Source organism: Gavia stellata, chromosome 3 (assembly GCF_030936135.1).
Source record: "Gavia stellata isolate bGavSte3 chromosome 3, bGavSte3.hap2, whole genome shotgun sequence".
Classification (NCBI taxonomy): domain Eukaryota; kingdom Metazoa; phylum Chordata; class Aves; order Gaviiformes; family Gaviidae; genus Gavia; species Gavia stellata.
Genome location: NC_082596.1, coordinates 14,978,660 through 14,995,962, shown reverse-complemented (window position 1 = coordinate 14,995,962; position 17,303 = coordinate 14,978,660). Strand labels below are relative to the sequence as shown.

Here is a 17,303-nt window from a genome sequence, read left to right as displayed (position 1 = left end):
TGCTGACTATCTGTTCTTCCCTTTGGCTGGAGAAATCAGTGCCCAGCTCTAACCTTTCCAGAACGCTAAAGAGTATGTGTCTCCTTAAACTCATTATGAGCAAATTAGTGTTTATAGCTGTTACACCTAAGGTCTTTGTAGTGTACAAATTGCCAACGGCCACTCAAGCTTTTCTACCCTATTCTGGTTCTTCATTTCAGTTAGTAGCAGGGAGTTTGGGAGACCACGTATGATCACTGGTACCCACGCCTTCTGTTTTGAGCTCTGCTTGAAGATTACAGTATACAGCCAGGACCATTTCAGCGTGGTTCTGCTCTCCTGATCTTTAAAAGCTGGCGCAGGGAGGAGGTCAGCCTCATAAATTTTCTGCCTATGCCATCGTCTTCTACATTCACAAATGATTATTTCAGGTCCAGGTTCTCAAATGATTTCACTAACAGAATAAGAGCCAAATTTCGAGTGTAACTGAGTAGCCCCTGTTTTGTGAAGCAGATTGCTCCCAGGTCCATCGAGGTCACCAAGCCCAGTCTCCCTGCAATCAAAGCAACATTGGTACTATCTGTTTAGTCCACAGAGTCCAAATACTGCCGCAGTCACAAAATATTACTGGCTTGTAACATAAAGGACTAAAAGCTATGCATTATAAGGTGCCAAGTGAGGGGAAAACCAATCCAAAAGCATGTGCTATCAGAGGAACTGCCAATGCCTTCAATTCCTGCAATACGAAGAAACTTGAACTGTGAAATTCTCTGGACGTTGAACATACCCTGTGCTGCAGAGAAACACAAACTCCACTCCATAGTCCTTGCCAATCTGACCCCAAAACTAGCGATTGCTTAACTGTTTGACAAGCAAAACAAACCAGTCTAAAAATCTTAAAAAAAATTATTCCCCCAGGAAAAAATATCGCATTTATGGCTGTGGCCAATCTCCAGTGTTTTACAGGGTAGTGGGAAAAGTAGAGAAGCTTGGACATCGTAAGTGAGAAACAAATTCTTAACTCCTAAAGGCAGCTTAGGGAGAGCTTGAAGACCGGGATTTATATTGCATAAATAAGGCACAACGAACATGCCTCTATTTAAGCCTCTCCATGAAGCTTAGGAAAGGGAAGATCCCTCAATGTTTGGTGCTGAGACTCTAACCCTTTAAAGCACTGGGGAGATGCTTCAGTGCTAACTGAAGGTATTCGAAGGGTGCTTTCACTATCATCTCATGTGACTGAGCTTTAAATGAGAAGATGAAGTAGGTTTGGATAAATATTTATACTGTGCACTAGCATATGGTGTTGTTGAAGCAGATGCAATTCAGTCTTAGAATTCTTATCTTATACCAACATGTTACTGATGGTAGAAAAGCATAAATTACACGAGTTGCCATCTGTTTTCAATTACAGCATGAAAACACTGAGGCAGGTTGGTATTTTCCTTTAGCTGTGTTATCAGCTCACTGCTGAATTTGATAATTACATTAGAATGAGTTCAGAATGAATGAATTTGGTAATGTGAACACTCAGAAAAAGTTGCTGACAAACTGCTTTCATAGCTTGTCCATAAATAGGGAAGCAGCAGAGCTAAATGCCATAGCACTGCGTGCACTGAATGCCACTACTGTAGGGCTTGAATATAGATATGTATATAAGTTTCAAACATGTCTCCATAAATGAGAGCTTCGTTTTCTGATAGTATTTAATTATAAACTATAACATAAAGGTCCATTCTCCCCCATAGAAATGTGGAAGCTGTATTCAAGCACCTATGACTTCAGGGAAATCTAATTTTAGGAAATCAGATATGATATTTTACCATAAAATCAACTCTGGTTTTGCAAAACCAAAGAAAATTCAAAAAGTTGTAGCTCTGCCTTTCACTTTATGCAGCTGTAACCAGAACCTCAGATTTTATGTGCTGCTATCCATCAGAGAGTGGAGAGAGTGAGCTGAGGAGGGTAGCCATTAGCCTTGAACATCTTGTAAGTCATGCTCAGGAAGGGTGGTTGTCACATTAGGATGTGTTAAGAGCATAGTAAGAACATAATGGTCAACAGTGTGAATGCTCTTTCTTTTTTTCATTTGATCTTTAGTAGAAATCCTTCTAGAAGACTCTAAAGAAAAATTTAGTAAGGCAGCTGTGTTAGTAGCATGATGATTCAACAGAAGTTGGAAGAGATCAAATATTTGTGAATGTGAAAATACTCGACTCTGCCATCAACATGAAAAATGGATTAGTGGTTGATTGTCCTTGGCAACTGTTTAACAGCATGTATAGCAGTCACCGTACTTTCCTGATCGATGCATGAATCTGTGCCTGGGTGTTCCTACTCTGCACCTGCCTCCTTTTTTTGGTCTGGGATCATCATTTGCTCAAAGAGTTTGCTGGTGAGCTGTGGTGATGCCTCTGTAACTGTCCCAAAGTTTCCATTTCCAGTGGGTGTGTTTAATTAACCTTAATGAGTAGTTCCCAAATTTTTTAGAGTGAGTCCTGTTGCCACTTTTCAGTAGGTTGGCCCTACCCTAAAACCTTGGTATTCTAACTATACTGGAATAATTGCCATCAAAATTATGATAGCAACATAGTTCTGTGTGTACTGGGCAGCAGGCTGCATCTCACCCATCTCCTCTTGTCTGAGAGTTTTGTGAATTCAGCCCTCTCACCAACTAGGAGCTTCTCTTACTGAAGGAAAACATGATTTTGGGAGCTGCATTGTGTGTCACTGCCAGAACTCTGTCTGGTTGCCAAAAGGAGACAAGTTTTGGCAAATTTCTCCTTTGCTTTCATTACAGAATACTAGTAGTGCAACAACAGAGTCCTTACGGCCTTGATCATCCTTTGCATTAGCACAGTGTCTCTAGGTTGATGGAAATCATGAAATGTTTTCTCAGCAGTCCCCCTTTCCCCTCATCATTGGGAATCCCAGTGCAACTTTGCATGAGCTGCGAATCAGTCTCTCGTCTGCCCCTTTGCTGCACCAGCTACTCAGTCTGCTTTATTCCTCTTCTGTGGTGGAAGCACTATCATTGTTGGACCTCACTGAGTCACAGGATGCTATCTTAGAGACACTGTACCACTGGCCTGCTGGTGGAACCTGCCCCATGTGGCCACATGGAAGACACAATTTGGATTTGGATTCTCTTCTTTACCCTGTCACAAATTCTCTGTGCAATTATGCTGTTTTCCTACCAGAATACATAGATATTCTTGTAAGGTACTGTGGGATTAGACAGGTGGAAAATGCCAACAAATCTGATATAATCAAAAAGTTTGATGAGTAGATCAATTTTCATACCAGTACAAATGAATAAAATCTAGGTTTGCTAAAGTTTCCCTGTGTTTCCTGGGGCGGTGGTTGACAGCGTATGATCTAGGTTTCCCAGTCTCAGAGCAACACGTAGATCCAAATTTACGGACTGGACCTACCGACTCCTGTGCAGCAATGTTACATCAGCACAGGCTCCACTGGGTTTCCAACTTCAGTCTCTACAATTGCCCTCTTGCTAATCCATCCTCCTCCTCCTCCTGACGAGGAATATGTGTTTGTATCACCTCCAAATACTTTCTTTGCGATATACCACCCTGACATCCCTGCCCAGCTTGTAACTGTTCTGAGGGTGAGTAGAGGCTTTCTCTTTCCAATGCCACTGTACTCCAGTCTCTGTTAGTCTTTACCAAAATTCTCCTCTATTTTGCTCTGTTTTCCACTAATAAGCCATTAGACTCTAAGTATGACATTCTGGTTCTTTTAAAGCCGTGATAAATCACAGAATCACTACGGTTGGAAAAGACCTGTAAGATCATCAAATCCAACCATCAACCAACACCACCATGCCCATTAAACCATGTCCCACAATGCCTCGTCCACATGTTCCTTGAACACCTCCAGTGATGGTGACACCACCGCTGCCCTGGGCAGCTTATTCCAGTGTTTCACCACTCTCTCAGTAAAGAAATTTTTCCTAATATTCAGCCTGAACCTCCCCTGGTGCAACTTGAGGCCATTTCCTCTTTGTTCTGTCACTTGTCACTTGGGAGAAGAGACCAACACCCACCTCTCTGCAACCTCCTTTCAGGTAGTTGTAGAGAGCGATAAGGTCTCCCCTCAACCTCCTCTTCTCCAGGCTAAACAACCCCAGCTCCCTCAGCCGCTCCTCATAAGACTTGTGTTCCAGACCCCTCACCAGCTTCGTCGCCCTTCTCTGGACACGCTCCAGCACCTCAATGTCCTTCTTGTAGTGAGGGGCCCAAAACTGAACACAGTATTCGAGGTGTGGCCTCACCAGAGCCGAGTACAGGGGGACAATCACCTCCCTGCTCCTGCTGGCCACACTGTTTCTGATACAGGCCAGGATGCCGTTGGCCTTGGCCACCTGGGCACACTGCTGGCTCATCTTCAGCCGGCTGTCGATCAACACCCCCAGGTCCTTTTCTGCAGGGCAGCTTTCCAGCCACTCGTCCCCAAGCCTGTAGCGTTGCATGGGGTTGTTGTGGCCGAAGTGCAGGACCCGGCACTTGGCCTTATTGAACTTCATCCGGTTGGCCTCAGCCCATCGATCCAGCCTGTCCAGATCCCTCTGCAGAGCCTTCCTGCCCTCAAGCAGATCAACACTCCCGCCCAACTTGGTGTCATCTGCAAACTTACTGAGGGAGCACTCAATCCCTTCATCCAGATCATCAACAAATGTATTAAACAAGACCGGCCTCAAAATTGAGCCCTGGGACTCCGCTTGTGACCGGCCGCCAACTGGATTTCACCCCATTCACCACCACTCTCTGGGCTCGGCCATCCAGCCAGTTTTTTACCCAGCGAAGAGTGCACCTGTCTAAGCCACGAGTCGCCAGCTTCTCCAGGAGAATACTGTGGGGGACTGTGTCGAAGGCTTTACTAAAGTCCAGGTAGACAACATGGCCAGCCTTTCCCTCACCCACTAGGCGGGTCACCTGGTCATAGAAGGAGATCAGGTTGGTCAAGCAGGACCTGCCTTTCATGAACCCGTGCTGGCTGGGCCTGATCCCTTGGTTGTCCTGCATGCGCCCCGTGAGCGCCCTCAAGATGAACTTCTCCATAATCTTCCCTGGCACCGAGGTCAGGCTGACAGGCCTGTAGTTCCCCGGATCCTCCTTCCGGCTCTTCTTGTAGATGGGCGTCATGTTGGCAAGCCTCCAGTCACCCGGGACCTCCCCTGTTAACCAGGACTGTTGATAAATGATGGAGAACGGCTTGGCAAGCTCCTCCACCAGCTCCCTCAGTACCCTTGGGTGGATAAAGCTCCCGTTGTCTTCAGACATGTCAGAATTTCATCCTACATTCCTACATTTTTGGTGGATCTCTATTTCTCTGCTTGTTTCCTTGGTTTGCCTTGCTTCTTTCCCCATAGAATTGTTTAAGGATCGGTTTGTTTTGAAGACATCTCATCTGATGCCCCAGTACTTCTGTTGAAGTTGTTTTGGATGGTTAAGTGAACTCCACCCTTGCACAGATATCTCTGAGTGCACAGTCACCACCAAGTAGACACGGTGCAGGACTGCACTCACTTCAATGGACCATTGGCTTCTGTTCTTCTGAGTCAGTGGACATAAAATCACCTAAAAAAAAATCAGCCAGCTTTATATTGGACTAGAGACTAGGTGCTTGCTGTGGCTCTTAGGGACTGTTAAATGATAAAGAAATCAAAACTCTGCGTCTGAAAAGGTACCCCTCTGAAGTGTAGAAAATATGGGAAAGATCCACTTCCATGCAGACAGTCAGCGCAGTGCTCAAACATCACTCCAGAAGGATATAAACTGCAAACTACACACACAAAAGAAAACAGAGAAAAATTCTTTTTATGATTTTCAGTCCTGTTTTTGAACAACAGGACCTATGTTAGCCACTATGGAAAAATGAATTAAGGCAGTGGGAACTCCTATGTAAAATATAAAAGGAGTGGGTTTAGCTTTTTGGGTATAAGTTTCACCTTTAGTAGTGAATTTCCTTTTTTTTCCCATAAACTTATAGGACACAGGTTTTAGCAAGGTTTTACTTGCTTATCCCAGACCTGAATTTTGGCCTGCAGAACAGTATTACATTTCCAATAACTCTGTGTGATTTTTTTCTAAAGACTCTTTTAACAGAGAGTTTTACTGGGCAGTAAAATGACTTTTTTTTTTTCTTTACAACAACTGAAACCTTATGCAAATACAGAAAGATTCATAATACCTCAGAGCTCTTTCTTCTGCATTCACAGCAGTGTAGTTGACACTAGAATTGAACTTGTTTGTAGGCTGGTCACCTAAAACGCTGTTGGGCAACAAATAACCTACTGTACTTGTGTTTGTACATCGTCTCCTTCTCATCAATAGCAAATACAATTCAGGAAAAAAAATTGTCTGCAGGTTTGTAATTGGAGGTAAGTGGGTTTTTTAAATTTAGTCCCATTATTTTAATAAAAAGTAGGTTTAAAAACTCTTTTCGAGTAAGCGGTGTTTTATGGCAGGTTAACGCAGGTATCTGAACACCCTGCATTTATGAAAGTGCTTTCTTGATTGTTTCTGAAGTCTTACAGCTGTAGCCATTCAGAAAGAGAGAAAGCAGTCTTGGTTTCAGCTGCACTGTAAAACAGGGCTGTGCTTGTGTTTTGATACAGCTTCCAAATTCCATCATGGTCTATAGCCCATTGAACAGTGAGATTTGGTGCCAGCCAGAACAGCTGGGATCTTACCCTTGCTTGAGCTTTCTTAGGCTATTGCAGGTCACTGTTAGGTAGTGCAGGCTCTCTAAAGAGAGGCCTGTCATTTGGAAAACTTATCCCACTGCTGGATTGCTGCAGGACGGCTGAAACCTTAAAAACAATATCCTAAGTTTCTGTACAAAAGACAAAATCAGAAGTCAGTACAGGAAAATGCTGGCATTTTGAACTGCTTTTGCTCTCAATTGAGGATGAAAAGCATTTGTATATTAGGTTTAATTGCAATATCCATTTCACTTGAAGCCTTGAAGGGTTCCTCAGATGCTGTTGGGTTTACAGCATTGTGGCTATCGCAGTTTTTTGCCCTGAGTGCTTTGGGGATGCTGCTGCTCCCCGTCTGCCTGCTTTACAGCCCCTTCTCCGCACTTCTCCGTGCCTTTTCTTGTTGCTGCTCAAGACACAAGCTGGCTTCCTTTCATGATATAAGCAAATGATTTTGGAAACATGTTGCATTAAAGCCAAGGCTCTGTTTAGCTAGTCCAACACGTGGAAAAACAATTGCACTTTTGTCTGTGCAAACAGAGAGCAGCTGTTTGCCTGAAATGGCGCAGACCGTTCCTGCTTGTTACAGTCTTGATACCGGAGGGTGCTGAGGGTGCCCTGCGTAGATCTGACTGCCCTTGTAACTCCCTTGTTTGGGCTGGTTTAGGGACTACTTTTGTTTAAGTAATATGGTCCCTAAATGAACTACATGTAGTTAGTTTAGCCTAATTATATTTGAGCTTGTAAGTAAATTGATATATAGTTTTTAAGTTCTTTATTCATTATGTGTAGTTTTCTTTCAGCAACTCTAGTTTAGGTATAGATATATCAGAGAAAAAAACCTCTAGAAGGTTAACCCAAGCATAAAAAGACATTTCTAAGTTAAGACTCCATGTTCTTTTGCTACTGATGCAGTATTTCACCCAGAGCCACCTTTAGCCGTTTGAGTTATTTAACATTTTCCGAGCTGTTCTGTGGTAGGTATCAAATTGCAGTATACAATAAAAACGCTTATAAAGTTAAGCATGCAGTTGCTGCTTGGCTTTCCTGACATGGCTCAGTCCAGCTCAGCTTTACCTGTGGGTATTTCCTGCTGGAACTCAGATTAAGTCAGTCATTTTACACACCAATTTCCCAATTAGTGCCACGAGAAGCAATGACCTGTATTTCCCTATTCCCTGTTTATGGAAGTTTTGCATTTCAAGGTATTAGGTCCTTACAGTTATTACCCCCCAGGTATCTATAGATAGCTTTAATAGCCTACATATTTCCCGTTCGCTGTGTTGGTGTTTGTCCGAGGGCTCAGTCAATCCATTGGGGAAACTTTGCCGCTGCAGGGCCGAGACTTGTGTGCAGACCAAAAGCCACCTGTCCCAAAACAGGACTTGTTCTCATGGGCTATTAGGTCAGCTCTTTTCCCCCTCTAATTTGCCCACCCTATTTGTGGAGTTTGCACAGCAATGGTTTCATTCTATTCCCGGTGAAAAGACTGAAATTCCCACTGATTCCCATCAGTGGGGAGGGAGAGAGACACTATCTGAACCACTGATGAAGCCCTTTGAGAATCTATGACTTAATTTTATATTATGTGAATTATTATGTTATAGAAGACATATTATTTTATTAGATGTATTTATTTATTATTTTATATTATGCATTTTTTATATTATGTTGTTTAATTTCCGAATTTTTTTCCCGTTAGAGACCAATGAGTTTGCAATACTATAAAAAATTCAGCCTCTTTTTTAAAAACCAAAAAAGAAGTATGTAATGAATGTATGTAATGAAAATATGTAATGAAGCCTTGCTCAGGCAAACCATCCATACCAGACTGCAGCCACGGACCAAGATGGAGAGCCAGAATTACACGCTTATGTTGGTAATGTGTAAATGGAGTTGGTTTTCTCTGCTATGCATTGTACCATGCTTTTCTGGTACCCAGTTTCTAGCCCACTGATGGGACAGTGAGCCAGCTTAACACTGCTGTAAACATTGAACAAGAAATGTGTCCCTCTAGAGAGAAAATCCTGTGTTTATGCAAGACCTGGATACTTGCCTACTCCCACACTACCCACTCTACAGCCAATTACACATTTGCTAGAGATATTTACAGAGCTGAACACACAGCTGCAATTTATTCTGTTTCATCCAGTAACCTCAATTATGTAGAAAAGGACACTGCATGATTTTTTAACCTTCCAGCGACATGCAGTAGGTTTTGAATTGTTAGGTCCCAGCTTTGATTTACTAATCCTAGCAAGATTGCATGAATTCTTAAAAAAAAAAAAAAAAGAAAAAGATAAAAATCTAACTGGAAACATAACTTTTAGGACCTCTGATTTTCATCTCTTTTCCTCATTCAAGTGTGACAATGTAAAGCTTAGGAGAGTGGGAGCAAATGCTTCAGTGCTGCCTGTGTTTGCTTTTATTTAGAAGGTTAGTCTTGCGTCTTAGGCTCTTCTGTGGCAGCACGTTCAGCATCTCTGTGGCCTGGGTTCTTTGCTGAGCGTGGGGATTCCTCTGCTTTATGGCTATGGGTTACCTATTAAAATAGAAAAGCCCCTGTATTGGCATAAATGCGGGTTGTGTGCGTAAGGGTGTAAAAGGAGAGGCTGAGCCCTGCGCCGTCTATCCTCCACCATTGTTCTCCTGCCTCAGATTTCTCTGCATTTGTTCCTTCTATCCTAACATCCATCTTGCCATGATTTCATTGGGACTTTAAGTTATCTGAAAACTTAAGCTGGAGTTTACTGATCTAAGTGTAAGCTGCTGCCAGAAAGGTTGATCCTATCTTCACTTCCTTTTCATCTCCCTCTTTCCCTTCGCCTCCAACCAGATACGTATCTATTGCCTTCTTCCTCCAACCACGTCAGGCACATCAGGGAACTTACTTTGCCTGAAGACAAGTCCTTTCATTTATTTATTTTTGCTGGCACAAGATTAAAAGGGAGCGGTGCCTGGCTTTGGTGCCCGGAGCCAGCACAAAGAGACAGGAGCACCTCTTGGGAGTGCAGGCACCATGTCCTGCTACAAACCCTCCTCCCCTTTGGAAGAGGTTTGATATCCGGATCCTTGGCAATTCAGGCTGAGGGTATCCTTTTCTGCTGGCAGAAAGTGTTGTGGGATCCCAGATCAGGTTACTGCTCCAGGTTTTAATAAAAAATCCTTTTTTTCCCACGCTTCTTTTAAAAGTAAGAGTAGTTCTTTATACCCTAAGGAGAGGGAAACCTCATTCTCATGGTGTGGTGTGTGAGGCAGAAGATGATGATGTGGTAATTAGCTCGGAAGATTTATTCAAGGGATCTAACAACCGGCAGGGCAAACCTGCGTGGTTACCTGCTTGTAAATAGCTCCTTTTTAAATGGTAACTGCAATAAAAAGTAGAAACTGTAATTTTTTGTTCCTCTGTGACAAAATAACAGCCTCAGATGGGAGTAAGTGTTTACATTCACTCATTTCTCAACTCCTTCATATTTCACATTTAAATTGGATTTAAAAAATGATGCCTTGATTTCCATCTGTTTGCTTGAGAGTGCCGTGGTGCTCGGGAGGCGGGAATGGGAGCAGCGGTTCCCAGCATCCCCAGAGGAGCAAGGGGTATGTGGGGGGGGGAAATCCCATTGGAAGCATAACTTTTCCCTTAAAATGCTGGAAGCTTGGCTGTCCCCTTCCTCCTTGCTGAAGGCTGGAAAGCTCTGTTTCAGGTGTTGCATTCTTGTAGCACCTGAGCCTTCTCCAAATTTTGCTGAAATCTGTCAGCAAGACAGGAAAAGCCAAAGCAGATATATGGCCTTTTTAAACAAGCGATGGTAAAGAGTATCTTTTCTTTTTTTGCTTTGCTTTTTCCTTCTCAGTTTCAGCAGTTCAGTAACCTTCACAGGTGAGAGCTGTGACCATACCACAGGAATCAACCAGTAAGTTTTCTATCTTAGAACTGGCCCAGAGTTTTAAAAAGCATCTGTAAAGTGTGAAGAGCTTGATTTGTTGGGTATCGTGCTTACGACATCTCCAGGACTCTCATGCAGATTGCACATAGAAAATAGACAGTTTTGCTAACCACACGTGAAGAACCTTTCCTCTGGAAGATCACAGTGAGTTTCAGAATACCATAATGGAACAATTATAAGCTTGAGCTACTCAAACTGGCCAGCTGATCCTTGTCCCTGCAGGATTAGCAGGACATGAAAAAAACATTTACTTATAATTATTGAGGGTATCTCTATAACAGAAATGTAAGCAGGGTATTTCTGTAATGGATTTCATTTTGATTTTTATTAGCAAGCAAAACCACTAACACTGGACTGTTCTTTTTGAAATAGTTATATATTGTCAATTCTGGTATCAATTTTATTCTGTAAAATTGTCAAAATATACTTTTCTTTAGAGAGCTCTGAAAGACTTCTCTGAAAGAGAAGTTATACTTAGAAGCTTTTATTTTAGTTCTTAGGAAAATTGCTGAAGAACTTTCCAGGGTTGAAAATAACTCCTACATTTGCCTGAATTCATCATTTCTATTTGACGCTAATAAGGTTTAAAAAAAAAGACCAGAAAGAAATGAATACATTTTCCCATGTATTTTGGGAATGGCTTGCCTTAAACTAAAAGTTATCTGTGTGACTTTGGTGTAACATCAGATGATACATGTAACATCAGATGATAAGAAGAAATAATAGTCAAGGAAGCGTGTCCTAAACTGTCCGATAACTATATGTTATCGGATGTGTGCGTACAAATTATGAACAAGCAAAGGGTTAAATCCAGTCTTTCTCATGGTGGACAACTCAGCCAGCCCTGATTCACACAGTTTTCCCAGCAACTGCATGTTTCTGTGCAATGTGCTAATAACTCTTGAAGTACCTTGGTTTCAAAGGGATCTGCTTTGCAGCGGGACGTGGCCCTGGTTTGAGCAGCCAGCTGCTAGAAATCTGTTTCAGATCTATGCAGAGTCCAGGGGTGAAATTCTGGCTGCTGCAAAGTGAAAGATTAATGCTCTTTCTCCAGCCTTTTCTAAGACTTTTCTTCATGTAGTTGCCACATTACAGTAATATTCGCACCTTCAATGGAAATGGATTGGTGGCAACGTTTTCAGCATCTCTTCATGCTGTTAACACCTGATGCCAGAGCAGCCGTCAGTGTCAAACAGCCCGTGAAAACCTTGCTGCTTGGTTGACCTTGGTGGTGGTGGAGGAGAAAACTCAAGTGTGCTGGTAGAGACTTTGTGCTTTGCAGTCTTAGACCCTGAATGGTCCCATCACCACCCAGATAACTGGGTAAAATATCAGTACTGCTGAAAAATGGTATTTTTGCCACTGTCTTTAATGTGTCGGTGCATAATGTAGCTTTGTATTTGAGACTTTCAAGCCTACATTGTATTTGATAACATTGATTTCTTTGGGACCTATTTGATCATTATTTGTAATAGTGTTTATACTCTCTTTCTTAAAGAGAAGTTAGCGGAAAAAAAGCAGAATGGATTCTGGACACTGATCCTGACATTGAAATGTAAATGATAAATCCATTGAGGATTAAGTCATGGCCTTAAGCCATGGCCACTGAAATGGGGCACACACTTCTGCTGCTGTGGAGAAGGGCAATCCCACTGCCACCCCCAGCCACGCCGCCTCCTGTATACTGGTGCGGGCGTTTGTCTTCCTCTTCAACTCAAGCTTTTTAAAAAAATTATGTCAAGTTAAAGTGACTGTGTAATCATGGTCTTATCCTACTGTTTTGAGATATATTATCTGTTGACTCTGCATGGCTGTTTCTTGCTTCTCGACCAGTGATGAATGGTTGTGCTCACTGCATCTGTAAATTTAAATGCTTTTTTAGGGCTGTCCCGAAGAACTTTGCAATCATCACTTAAGCCAAACTCTGCAGTGGGAATTTCCAGCACTTCATGATCTTTCACAGCACCTTTCTAAAAAGTGTGCCTAGAAAAAGAAAGGAAACTTTTAAAGGATTTTTTTTTTACATATTAAATTGAAAAATGTCCAGCAAGCAAGGCCTGGCTCCACAAGGACAGGTGACTAAAGCCTACAGCACAAACAGAGTCTGAATATCCAAGGATCTAGGCTAACTGCCTATCCTCAAATATTATTCCTGTAGCCTTCATAAATATTAAGGTCATCCTGAGGCAGAATGCTAAGTAAGAATTAGTGACAGGTATGCAACGTTTTTCTTCAGTAAGTGGCTTTAAGGTAGTTGTGCAGGTCCACGCCCGTGCCTGCAGCCAGTCCCTGACGTCGCTCAGGAGCATCCCGCAGTCATCCTCACCGCAGCTCCTGATCAACGCTGGCTCAGCCGTCCAGCCCCGGTGTAGGCAGCCCCCTGCAAGGGAGCGGGGCTTTGGTTTGGCCGGCAGGCAATTCTCCCGGCAGGAAAATCAGGCGGTGTGGATGTACATCTCCAGGGCAGCTTGGCAAGACCAAGGAGGGGCCGGCAGCCAAAGATTGCTGTGGAGGGAAGAGAGCAATAACCAGGGAGGGGGAGGAAGGGTTGTACAGCTCCAAGTACAGCACAATACCAATTTTGGCCATTAAACGTTATGGTACATAATTATAATTCCTCCTCTTGCCATCTTCAGTTTGATGATAAATGACCTGAGAAATCTTTGCTAACTTCTTTAAGCGATAGGTTCCCAGATCCTTTCTGTTCAAATGTAAGCCCAAAGCTGAAGTTTTCCCTTTCCTAGGAACACCTGGATTTGGTTAAATCTTCTGTATGAGCCAGTGAAAACCCGCAGAAAGACAGAGGTGCCTTTTCCACTATCCCTGCTTCTGTGGGCTGTTGTATGCCAGGGTGGGAAATTCAAATACTTAACAATAAATATTTATTCCTGTAACATTTAAATATTTGAAATTAATTAAGGGAGTCTTTTCATTTCAGTGTTCCTTTATTTAATTGTTATTGTTTCTGTGGTTTTTAGATCTCCACATCCTGACCAACACAATGGTCAGAATTCATTCTCAGCTTTGTCATTTCTTGAAGTCTGAGGGATAAAAATGGATGCTTACCTCCTGTCAAGCTCCTTGAAGAGCTATGAGGAAATGAGCAATAAAAGGCTCTTCGAGGCTTTTTTAACCTTAGTTTATTATGTATTATAGTTACTGATGTGTGGAAACCAACAGAGAAGTTTTACATATTTATAGTTACAAAGCCCTTAACAGCTGTAGCTATGAGCTGAGCACTTGCAGCTTTTTGAAATGTGTTTTTATAAATGTAACATTAAATCACTGCGATTTTGTAAACCATTCTCCTTAAGAAAATTCCTGAGATGATAATGTGTGGGTTGATACACTCAGTCAGGGCTGATTTGTGGGTACTCACTTGCTCTCACTCATTTTGTAACTTCACCAAGAGGGCAACGCACGAAGTTGGCTTGTTGGGGGCAGGATTGATGACGGCCAAAATGGACAAAGAAGTGCTGCATTTCATTTCCTGGATGCTGCTTTGGATGGAAAACTGGGGTGTAGAGAACAAAACGGGGTGAGTCGAGGGCACTCAGCATACCGAAGGGCCCAGGACTGTGAAAACCTCTCTTCCCTCGTCAGGACCAAGCGATGGCCATGGAGAGAGCTTTCTGGCCCCAGGGTGACTGCCTCTTTATTATCATCTCCTGTTCCTCGCAGGTCTTTTAATGCAATTTTAGGACAGAAGTACTCTCTTCTGTGCCTTGTCCTCCTCCCTACATTTCCCTTCTTGTCTGGCTCAGGTGGATTTTCTGCATCTAATCCTACCCACTGGAAATGGTGAAACTAGTAAGCCATTTGGATCCAGTGCAACGGACAGCACGCAGGGGACTGTGCTCAGCCCCTACGCATTGCTGATTAATAATACTGCCAAGGGCATACATTGGAGCAAACACATCAAGAACGCAGACGTGTCGACTCTTGTCTTTTGCGTAAGAAATTCACTCTTTGGCATCCAGATTGCTGTTCATTACTGCAGTGCCTGTGCCGTCCGCATTTACACCATTGCAGCCCTGGTGCGAGTGGCTGGCTGGTCTGGGAAGTCTGTTCCTCTTGCCAGGTATGTTCCCTGGAGGCCCCTGAATGCCCCTGACATGATCTGGCATGCAGATTTATCCATCACACACTTGCATGCCTGTCCCTGGCCAAACACGAGTCCCATGCATTGGGATTCCAGTAACTTGAGAAGTCTGAGAATATGCAGCAGTAAAACAAACGTCAGCCATTCAACTTCCAAAAATTGCATTAAGCCAGAAGAGACAATGTTATTTCTGCAGGTCTGTTTTAAATCAACCCAAATATTATTCTGGAGCCAGAGCTATAATTCAGTGAAACTTGATACAATCTTGGAAAGCCATAGAAAGCATTAGGAAATACCGCTGGGAGTTAAGAGACCTATAGATGCTGCAAAAATCTGCATTTTAAACTAAATAGACATGCCTCTTAAATACTAATCAAGGCACACTGGAGAGGATGATGGGTTACCTTTTAAACCAAAATCCTTAAAATTCAGAATGCTTTGTCTGCATGTAAAAGCTGAACCGTTTTCCTAATGCTACTTGCAGCTGAAAAATAGCATGTGAATGTATAGGAAAGTTATATTCATACTGCCATGGAAGTTGGCTAAGTGGTATTGCTGATTGCCATACTTTGATGATCATTTAGGCTACCAGTAAGGCTGACTTTCAGGATCTTCAGCTCTGCAGAGGAGTTCTGAGTTTGAAGGGGTGAGGTGCAAGGGAGAGGCCTCCCCTCCCTTCAGGGCTGCTGCTGACGCTGTTTCTGTGCAGAGGCTCTAAGGAGCAAAGATTAAAATCATCGGTGGCATTTTTGATGAAATGTTACGTTTCTGGATTGGCTTTGCTTCCTCTATAATTTTCCTTAAATGGAACATCGATAGCTACATTCTGTACATTTTGCACAAATATGAATTGAGTTTCACCACACGTTTTACTTGAGAGGGAAGGTAGCTGATGCACAAAAGCTAAATTACTTGGCTTGTGTGAAAATCTGTTTTAGAGCTAGCAATGGAAGACACCAGAGCTGTTTCCCACCTCTTCTGCATACATTTCTGTGTTGTGTTTCTGCCCAAATAGGAAAGGTAAGAATAGAAAATAAAGCATGAAAATTTCCAGTGGTACTCACTTCATAGCTTCTTTCATACAGACTCAAGATGACTTATGAGTAGGATAACCTGGTGAGTGTATTGTTTGCATTGAAACATCATGATGATATTATGGTTGCTTTAGGCTCCATATTTTTAACATTAAAAACACAGACCTAGACACTACACATTTTTGGTCTTTTTACCAAATACTGTAATACTATTATTAGATAGAGATGGCTTAATGGTTTTGAGGAATCAGTGTTGTTATCTTTCTTTTCCTTGTCAGTTTTTTACAATGTTGACGTGATTTTTTCTCTGATTGATTAACTCTTTTAAGATATACAGTGGCCTTGGTCAGAATATTTCCATCAAGACTTTTTGGACAGAAAATGGCCTCTGATGATACAAGACACTGATGATACAAAACCAAAATATTAGCATATTTTAAATTAATTAATGAGCCATACTTGCTGAAGAAAAACAAAAACTGTTCACATAAAAAGTAAAAAGAACTAAATCTGTGTAGGAGTATCACCTGAAAATGGCAGTAACATTTTAATCCATCCTAGTACTGACTTCATCTTCCATGATATTAGTTCCTAGAATTTGGATCCTTTGGGTTATGTTGTATTGGTGGAGGTTCTGGCACTGAATCTAGTGAAGTCATCATCCAGACCTTGCCCCAAGCCTGGAAACGTGATGCATGTTTTTACTGTGACTACCAAGAGCTGTCTAAAATGGTTTCTATGGAAGTGTTTAAGACGAACTAAGGATAACAGACTCTTTGCAATGGCCAGAGCTGTCTTGTCCCATATTATTTGCAAAGCACCATTGATAGCAGAAAATATCAGTTATAATAAAAATATCATTGTTGTAAGAAAAATGATTGATGTAGGACTTCAAAATTCCACAGATTTGAAAGTTGCCGTGATATTTCAAAAAATGTTACGGAAAATTAACTTGACAGATTAATTCTAAGAAATGTGTTTTTCTTAAGAGTGCTGAATGAGATGGTATGAAGAGTTCTGGAGGTTTTGCATGCCCAGGAGTTGATACTACGTCTGTGTAAATAACCTCACCAAAAAAAGTCTAATGCCTAACTTTTGCTGCTTGCCTTTCTCCTCAGGTTTGCCAATTCGTCGTGTCTGTCAATGGCCTCAATGTTCTCCACGTGGATTACAGGACAGTGAGCAACCTCATCCTGACCGGCCCTCGAACAATTGTGATGGAAGTGATGGAAGAAATAGAGTCCTGAGAAAGAAAAAACCCTCTTACTGGACATCTTTGTGAGAGAAATAGCGACGATCATGGAGCAGCATGACAGAAGGAGGCAGAACATTGCTGTGTCTAAATAGACGATTTTGCTTTTAGGGGAGGGGGGCTCTCTTTCATTTAACAATAATAGCACTGGTGATTATGCTAAGAAGTGAACAATAGATACCAGCATATTTTCACTAAAGACTTTTCTTTGCCTGATGGAGACGAGGCCTTTAGGTTGTCTGTCCAGCCATGTCTGCATCAGTCAGGA

At 42.3% G+C, this 17,303-nt stretch overlaps 1 protein-coding gene across 1 annotated transcript in view; it reads left to right on the top strand.

The window, feature by feature from the left end:
• The window catches only part of DEPTOR (DEP domain containing MTOR interacting protein), a 74,827-nt gene extending 57,797 nt beyond the window's left edge, over positions 1 to 17,030 (top strand). The window contains exon 9 of the mRNA XM_059815669.1: positions 16,902 to 17,030. Coding sequence (XP_059671652.1) covers positions 16,902 to 17,030 — 129 coding nt within the window. The remainder of the gene's footprint in view (positions 1 to 16,901) is intronic.
• Positions 17,031 to 17,303: the final 273 nt, after the last annotated feature.